This window comes from Hyperoodon ampullatus (assembly GCF_949752795.1).
Source record: "Hyperoodon ampullatus genome assembly, chromosome: 16".
NCBI lineage: Eukaryota > Metazoa > Chordata > Mammalia > Artiodactyla > Ziphiidae > Hyperoodon > Hyperoodon ampullatus.
Window position 1 is genome coordinate 11,198,310 of NC_136929.1, and position 8,976 is coordinate 11,207,285.

The 8,976-nt window shown below is 42.6% G+C and overlaps 1 protein-coding gene across 1 annotated transcript in view; it reads right to left on the minus strand.

Moving 5' to 3' along the window:
* Window positions 1–1,094: 1,094 nt before the first annotated feature.
* CLYBL (citramalyl-CoA lyase) overlaps window positions 1,095–8,976 on the minus strand; it is a 227,471-nt gene continuing 219,589 nt past the window's right edge. The window contains exons 8-9 of the mRNA XM_079721574.1: window positions 2,248–2,367; window positions 1,095–1,219 (exon numbers count right to left, since the gene is read on the minus strand). Of these exons, the coding sequence (XP_079577700.1) occupies window positions 2,272–2,367 (96 nt within the window). The 3' untranslated portion in view covers window positions 1,095–1,219; window positions 2,248–2,271. The remainder of the gene's footprint in view (window positions 1,220–2,247; window positions 2,368–8,976) is intronic.

An 8,976-nucleotide genomic window follows, 5' to 3' on the forward strand; every position in this document is an offset into this window, starting at 1 on the left:
GTGTCTCCCTTTCATCCTGTCAAAGCCTGAGGTGGGGTTATCTGGACCAACACATGAGGATGGGCAGGACGGCGGTGGAGTTGAAGTGGGGGCTGCCTGTAGGGAAGTATGAAGAAAGGCTTTTATTATCGTCTTTTAAGACAGGTCCTGCCTATGCTTCCAACACCCTGAGGGTGTCAAAATGAGAGGAGGCTTCCCTTTGCCTTCTGAGCGGTCCTCCTGTGTTTGTGCGCTGAGCAGTGGGGTCCGGCTGCGTGGGCACCTATGGTCCTGGTCTACCCTGTGCACACCGACTACCACCCTAGGCGGGCACAGCTGCGCCATGGGTCACGGGGATGGCTTCTCCTGTACCTGCTGCCCACTGTCACTGTCCGCAGCCCTGAAGCCCAGTTTGGCTGGAGGCCAGTCATCTCCCAAGTTGGCTGAGACACTGTCTTCCTCCTTCCAGCCCCTCCGAGTGAGGACGAGGCAGGCTCCCACCTTTCTTTCCAGCTAGCTCTGGAGCAGCACCGGGCGACCCATGCTCTCGAGGGGTTGGGGGGTGCGATGCCCCGGGGAGGCAGGGCCCCAGCGCAGCACAGCCTATCTCAGTTGAGAGCCGCCTTGTCGGGTCCCGTGTTTGAGAATGTTAGTTGGTGTCTCAGAGCATGTGTTTCCCAGAACTGCCCAGCCTGGATCAGGTTCCTCTGCACGCCTGTTGGAACTGCCCTGCACTGGTGGCGGATGTTGTATGACCGTACGTGGGCCTCTCCCACTTTGCTTTGGTTCCATGATGCCTTTCCTTGTATATAACCTTCAGGCCTCCTCCCCTCTTGGGCTTCCTGGAGGAACTGGAAGGGATAGGGGAAAGCAGACCCCTGGGTGGGGCACATGGGAGGGGCCACATAGGAAATAAACAAAAAGGGCGTAGGAGGTAAAAAATGAAAATAAAAAACAACTGTTTTCTATTTACGAATTTAAATAAACAGAACAGCCTTCCCCGCGGTGTTTGTCTAAGGGTAGCAGCTTTGCTGCTGTGTAGGTCATGAAAAGGTTGGTGTAGAGTTTAAAACTTCCCATTCTGTTAATTTCTTAAAGAACAGTCGTCCAGAGTCTCCACACAAAAGCTCATGATTTAATGAGGAGCAGAAACAAAATCTCTGATTGTTGGTGTTTCAAATTTCATTGGCGTCCTCTGGCAAACACAAGTTGATCCTTCGCAGCTTCAATACCCTTTAGCCTTCAATATAAGAGCACATGCTGAATAGGGAAGAATGGCTGGTTGTTATGTTTATTTACCCTTACTACAAGCTGGGTTAACCTCTTCAAAACAGCTTTACTAAGCCCGTTAACCACACCACCCATATGACCTGTAGCAGCATCTCTAATGTGATGCAAATCTCACAGGGGACCATATGCACCAGCTCTGTGGCATTGTGTCTTCTTAGAGGCTACAAGTTTATTGCTGAGGGGGCCCTGTCCCAGCCATACATTTACAGGGGGGAAATGGCCTCAATGGCAAACAGTTAAACAGGGAAATAAAGGGAGAGAATGGATGGTCTTGTGCTTCTGCACATTTATTTTTTAATTGCTGGTAACTGTTGACCCAAAGCATTCACCCAGGATGAGGGCTTTCATAGTGATCACCTAGCAGTTCAACGATAGGGATATTTCATTTTTGGGGGGGTGGGTGGGTGATGGAGGTTAAAGTAATCAGTTTTGAAGATTTATTTTTAGAAGATATCTATATAAACCAGTATGGTACTTAATCAACTTTTCTATGCCATCTCTGTTGTTTTATCAGATTACTAGTGAAATAAACACCAACCCTTCATTGAGTTATTATTTTTTAAAAGGTTGGCCTTTCTTAAAATTATTTCTGGTGTCGAGTGAACAATGCACAATGTGGGAAACATCTCACATGAGCAGGGTGAAGGGAGTATATGTATTTGGGAAAGATCTGTTTCATTAAAGACTGAACTTCCCCTGGAACAGCCCATCTCTCCCCACTATTTTATCTCTCTGCGAAATCATAAGTCCGTACTTGTAACACATTCGTGAACAATAAAATCATAAGCTTGGAACCAAAAAGAAGAAAGTTCATTTTTAGGGGAATAACTGGCCAGTGAGATAACCAAAAAAAAAAAAAAAAAAAAATGTGATTAACATGAACTGTAAATGAAGAAAGGCTCCCATCTGGCATACTAACAAGTTGCCTTGAGTATTATGGCTTGTCTTTAAGGAACCCACTGTATATGTTCAGCCCACCTGATGAGAGCTTCATTTAGCAGATCATTTTTCCTTGATGGATATGGCAAGCCTAACAATGTTCTGGGCCTGCTTCAGTAATGGCATGTCGATCACACTCCCTCGGAAAGTAAAGGCTCCCTGGAAGACAGAGAATACAAACTTCCTGAAAGAATGCTCGGAAATTACAGGCTTCCTTTCTGCACACACTTGTACAACAAGAACATTTTAGATTCCACCTGAATTATACTGACTTTCCTACCCAACTTTTGAGAAAGCCAAAGTAAATTACAGGGGAAAGATTTCTTTTTTCCTCCTAAAAAGGAAAAAAAAAACAAAAAACACTTCAGCATTTTAATGGAGAGGAAAAACATCAGGCACAAGGTATTGGAAACTGCTCATTTAACTCTTGAAATCAAGCAGAAAACAAGGGTGGAAGGAAAATGTAAATACTTCCTTATATACTTTTTGAAATATTGCATAGAACTGTGAAAACAGTAATATGCTCTGGCAACTGATTGTTTGAATAAATAATTGTATGATCACGTTAAAGGAAGAATGCTTCCTTCTTGTTGTAATGTAATTGAGGGGTAACACTATCATGTGATGAGAAAATGTAAGGTAGGATTATACTGAGTAAAAAGAGATTCTTCTGTTGGTACACACTTTTGCAGAAAAGGATTACAATGACAGGGGACATGAGTCTGTAACAAAAAAATCATAGGTCTGTTGAATGGTTAGCCTGGAAAGAACCTGAGATCTCCTGATTTATACCCATTTTACAGATTCACTTTTAAAAAACTTCTGCAAATACTCATTGAATGTGTCATGTGATCTCAGTGCTGTTCTAGATGAGGACTCTGATGCCCAGAGTAGTTAAGTGATTCTCCAAGGTCACTTGACTAGGAAAAGTTAAGAGCTGGGGCTAGTACTTGGGTCTCAGAACCTCAAGCCTTCATTAGAGACTCCCACATTATGATGATAAGGTAGTTTCTTTAGTGCCTCAGAAAAAGAATTAAATGGACAGAAGCAGTATGAATCTGAAATTAATGTCTGGTTATTCATGTTCTTTTAATCATTTCTTTTTGCTGTTTTCAATTACAGCTCTTCTTAATTCCCCTTCTTTCTACCTGTTGGTAAGGATGCTGGTGTGAGTGGGGAGCAGGTGGTCTTTTGAGACCTGATGGTGGGCTGGAGCAATTATAATCCTTGATGATGGTCCATTTGTATATATTGCCATCCATTTCTGGATTTTACAAGTACCACCTCTCAACAGTCAATGTTGTCATTATTCAGGACTTCTGGGATGGTCTCCTGGGCTCGCTGGAAACCCTCATCTCTTATAATAACATAGAGTTATACACAGAATGAACGTTAAAAAAATTGGCAGGGAATCCTTAGCAGTGACTTCGAAATTTGTTTTTTAATCAAGAGAGATTTAAAATTCATTAGGATTAGAATTCTCACCAGTGCTTAGCCTTCTCAGCCCTAGAATGATAAATCGGATTCATATGAACACCTGTGTTGCCTAAAATCCTATACCGTTAAGTCATTTTCCAATCTGCCCATTTTACTATTTATACTCCCAGATTGGTCTGTGCCTAATTTCATTCAACCTAGAGCTAATTTTTGGTTGTCTCTGTGACCATGATGAATTTTATGAATTTGGTTAGAAGTTCTAAGGATATTCCGTGGGTTAGCATGACATGTGAAATCAGGGCATGGGACTCGTGCTGTCTTACAAGGCAAGAGTCTAGTTTTCTTATTGGAGTATATGATGAAGACCAAAGGCCTCCTGGTTATCCATCCACCAAGTGGATTCTGGCCCGGTAAAACAGCACATGTGTCCTGCTAAAGCTTAAATAATAGGCTAATAATAATAGAGATGAAATTAGCCTAGATGCACATGAAATCAAAATGATGCACAGAGAATCAAGATGACTTGGCTTTGGGTCTATGCCATGTTCCTTGAATCCGCTTTGGATTCCACATGCACATCAAAGATGCAAAATATTTCATGTAGTTTTTCAAGACAGGGAAATCATTTCTTTCTTTTATGTGGCAGATTTTGCTTGACTTCCTTTGTTAAGCTTAAACTGGAAAACAAAAGTTAACATTTTTGTTCTTTGTTTCCTTCATCTCTGCAAATTGAGGATTTTAGTGTTAAGAATCAAGACTTCCTAATATGAATATCCTCCTGCTTTCACATCGACCTAGAATATGGTTGGTTTTTTAACATATGGATCTACATGTGAAATGTGAACAGTCTGTTGGTCAGGATTTGGAAGAATGTAGATTGTCAAAAGCTACCTGGATTTGTGGGGAGGGTTTGAAACATTCCTTAATGTGTGATCATAGATAAGTTTCGGTTTCACAGCTCAGTGCGTTTCTGAGAAACTGGTGAACCATTTTGAAAAGAAGAGGGAACTTCCATCAGCTTGAAGATTCGGAGTATAAGTTGGTTTAAAATGCCTCTAAGTAGTAACTCATTCATGGTTAAAAGCCTTAACAACCATGACTACAACTATAATAATAGCTATAATTTCTTGAGCAGTTGCTAGCCCCAGGACTGTGCCTGGTCCTTGACATGTTTTATTTCAGGTAATGCTCATAAAAACACTGTGAGGTAGATACTATGACCCATACCCATTAACAAATTGTTTTTCTTTTTCTTTTCAATTGTAGTAAAAACACATAACACAAATTTACCATCTTAACCATTTTTAAGTGTATGAGTCTGTAGTGTTAAGTAGATTCACACTATTGCACAACAGATCTCCAGAACTTTTTCATCTTTCACAAGTGAAACTCAGTACCATTATAGACAACTACTCTCCATTCCCCCTCCTCCATCCCCTGGCGATAAGTATGTATTCATCTGTTTCTATGAGTATATATCTATCCCCATATTATAACTGAGGAAACTGAGGCACAAAGAAACTTGTACGAGTCTGCCCTGTAGCTCGCTAAGTATACAACTGGTATAAAACCTAGCTCTATTTGATCCAAAGCGTGCGCTCCAGGCTTACGCCCTGGGCTTGTGGATTGTTCTCCGAGTGGGTTGCCTGGCCGCCTGAATCAGAATCATCTAATGGGGAGGTGGCTTGGTAAAATGCAGATTCTTGGGCTCCATCCTATCAGGTTTCATGCAGAAGGTCCGAGCGTTGGCCAGGAACCCTCTGATGATTCTCATGCACACTGAAGTTTGAGAAGCTCTGTGTTTTAGCTCTCCTGGGTAGAAATGGTTAGGCTGGCTTTTAAATGGGTACAACACTCCATCCCTGCTCTCAAGGAGCCTAAAGTTTGCAGGAGGAGACACGGAAGAAAAGAAGCAGGTGCCATAAGATGCAACAAGAATCAGAGAAAAAGCCAGTGTTATGAGTAGGGAGATCCGAGGCCTGAAAGGCTGCCGTTCTTACCAATCAGGACCATGTTTGCCATTTCACACTGTTGACTGAGACATGATATTGTACACCTCGTGCATGTCGTGCATTTCCCGCTAGAGCGGTCATGGGGCTCCACCTCCGTGCACAACAGGCTTTTATTCAGCAATTACCTATGGAGTTATTTGTTGTACTAAATCACGAGTCAGCCACTTTGGCACATCTTACTATACACACGTCTATGGCTTCAGCCTCCTGGAAATGAAGAGCAGTATCACCTTAGCATAGGTGTTATGTGTATAGGAAGGAAAACAATTACTTATTGGGCTGTACTTTTTCTAACATCTGGGTCATTGCCTGGTGGTAAGATAGGCCTTGAAATAACATGAACTTTATCAGACCTTGAAGTTCTTCAATGGGGGAGAATCTGACTTACAAGTCGATGGCAAAAGGACTGGTGATCATGATGGTGGTGATGACAAGAGTAATAACATCTATGGGAAATATTCATATATTTTACATTTCTGGCACTTAGCACTTGAGAATTTTTTTCTGTAGAGTACTAAAAGAGTACTTTTCTTGCACCCATAAATTGATCTAATTCTTTCCCTACTCATTGTATTTTCAAATAACTTCTTTGGGCATTCAGGGAGTTCTCGTTGGCACATTCCCATGATGATGTTGCTGTGTCAGAATTAATGATAACATTTTAGCACAGCTGCTATACGCCTTCTTTTTCAGAGTGACACTCTATCTCTTCCTCTATGATGCTAAGTCTTATGCCCAGTGAATTATTTACCTCATTACAGTTCCCAGTGAATTCCTAAAACTTTTAGTCAGTGTTGGCCACTATGGAATTTGTCTTTAGGACCTTGGTTGTGCCCTCTTCTTGCTAAAATCTCTCAGGCCCAGCCCTGACTTCCCATCACATGGCTCTTCCTTACGCCCAAAGTTAACTGCTCCTTGATACCCCTTAAAATGGGGAATATGATGCTCTCACAGAGACACAGATGGGCACTGTTTCATTCTTTCTTTCCTGTTTTTCAACCTATCACACTTGGAGTCCTTGGACAGGCCCTAGTATGGCCTTGGTCCCCTCACAATTTGGTTAAGGGGTAAGGATTTAAGTTTGGTTACCAGGCACCCAAAGCTCAGTGTGGAGGCTGCCTGGCTCCCAGGCTGGCTAGCAGAGGTCTTGCTGAGAGAGTGCTGGGATGCCTTCCTAATTGGGACCGTGATGTTATTTTTCTAAAATACCAGATAAGATCATCCATTTGCTTAAACCTTGCTTTGGCTCCCTTTGGACTTACAAAATCAAGTGCAATCTCCTTAGCTGGGGCCCAGAGCTCCCCACGGTGAGACCAGGCCCTGCCTCTGCTCTCAGCTTAGTCTCCTGCCAGTACACACACACACACACACACACACACACACACACACACACACACCCTCTCCCACAGGCTCTGCTCACACACACACACACACACACACACACACACACACCTCTCCCACAGGCTCTGCTCTCTGCTCTGATGTAGACTTCCCTGGTTGGGCTCATTTCTCTCCTTCCTTCCCTTTCCCTTACACAACCTCCTGTAACAACACTTGTCACACTCTACTGTAATTATCTGTTTACATCACTGTCTTTCTCACTGTGTTGGGAAGCCCTTGAGGACAGGGTCTCACATGTCTTTGAATCCCCAGAATCCAGCACCCAAAACATGGTTCTGAGTGAAGCTTGTTTCTTCTGTAGGGCCTGAGCTGGGTGACTGAGGGGACAATGACTTGGGAAGACAGAATCACTCTTACCTTTCTGCTCTCCTTTATCTGCAAGTGTCTTTCTGTGCCACTTGATCTTTCCCTGGTCTGGTAATACTCCCTGATCAGTTGGCCAACACTTGCTGAGCCTCCAGTAGGACACAGGGACTGACCTAAACAAATGTGATGTTGGGTTGGGGTCAGGTTAACTCATGCAAATGACTTAACGGTTAAAGTGCAAGCGAGTCTATCTGTAAGTGGTGCTTAAGGAATTAGAAGTTGCAGAGAGAAAGAGCCATCAAAACGGGGTGGTTTGGCCTCAGAGGGGCTTTGGGGAACAGTACTTTATTTATTTAGCTGCGCCGCATAGCGTGCGTGGACTTAGTTCCCCAACCAGGGATTGAACCTGGGCCCTCAGGAGTGAAAATGCGGAGTCCTAACCACTGGACCACCAGGGAATTCCCAAGGGAACAGGTACTTTTAAAGTCAGCTTTAGAAGGTTAGAGATGCCAAATGAAGGTCAAGAGAGGGGCAGGGGAAGAACAGCAGTGTATCCACATGTGCAAGTGGGCTTGGCCTTCTGTGTTCGACAAGAGCCCCCTGTACTTCTGGTCATCAGTGACTCAATAGACAAGCAAAACGAAGGACCACAGTATGAGTTACTAGATCTGTCTGTTGATGAAGGGGTTCCTCTAGGGCCTGAGGAAAGGGAGACTAATCTAGCCTCAATGAGAGCAATCTGGAAGAGGGACAACAGACTTTCCTCACGACAAAGCACACAGGACTCAGTCCCTGCTTGATGCAGCCAGACTGGAACCTACAGGGCTCCCTCTGTTCTTGCTCCCTGCCCTGGTGGACCCAAGGGGGCCCTGGACCCTGAGGGGGAGGAAATTGAACCACTCGTTTCCTTTCCTTTATTCTGGGTAATTTTTTCTCTGTTCTAGAGTAGTCTGGGGATCCAACAATCTGATTTAGAGATACAAAAACTGCAGTTTAGTTATTAGTTCATCTTTTTAAAGGAACTTATGAGTAGGATAGGACTAGAATCTTGGGTTTTTCACCCCAAATCTCAAACTCTTCCCACTAATCAGTATACCTCAAAGCATGTCTGGTAACCATGGTACATAAGATGATTATCGAAAAAATTAATATCAAAATTTTTAATATATATTATTTTACATATACTATATTTAAAAAATTATTTTGATGTGATTTATAAAAAATAACTAGCATATCTAAACTGTTATTTCAGAGATATTATTACTTAGAATGAGGCTGAAAAAATTAATGATATATAGGTAAGGCCCAGATAAGCAAGTATGTGAAAACGCAATTTTAATAACTGACTCGGGAACAACTGAAATGCAACGTGCTTCCATCCTGAGTCTCCACTTGGAAGCTTTTACTATAATTATTAGGATGGCAGAAATACCAAAGGATATTTTCAGTGAGAAAAAATTCAGTAATAAAAATGTGAATGACGTTTTAAGTCCTCAAAAAAACCCAAAGCATTTGTAAGAAGGATTAAAGGAGGTGACATTTGATCTTTGTATGTGCTTCTGAATATCAGTAACCCTTTGTTTTATGCATAAACCATCTTTTAAAACTGCCA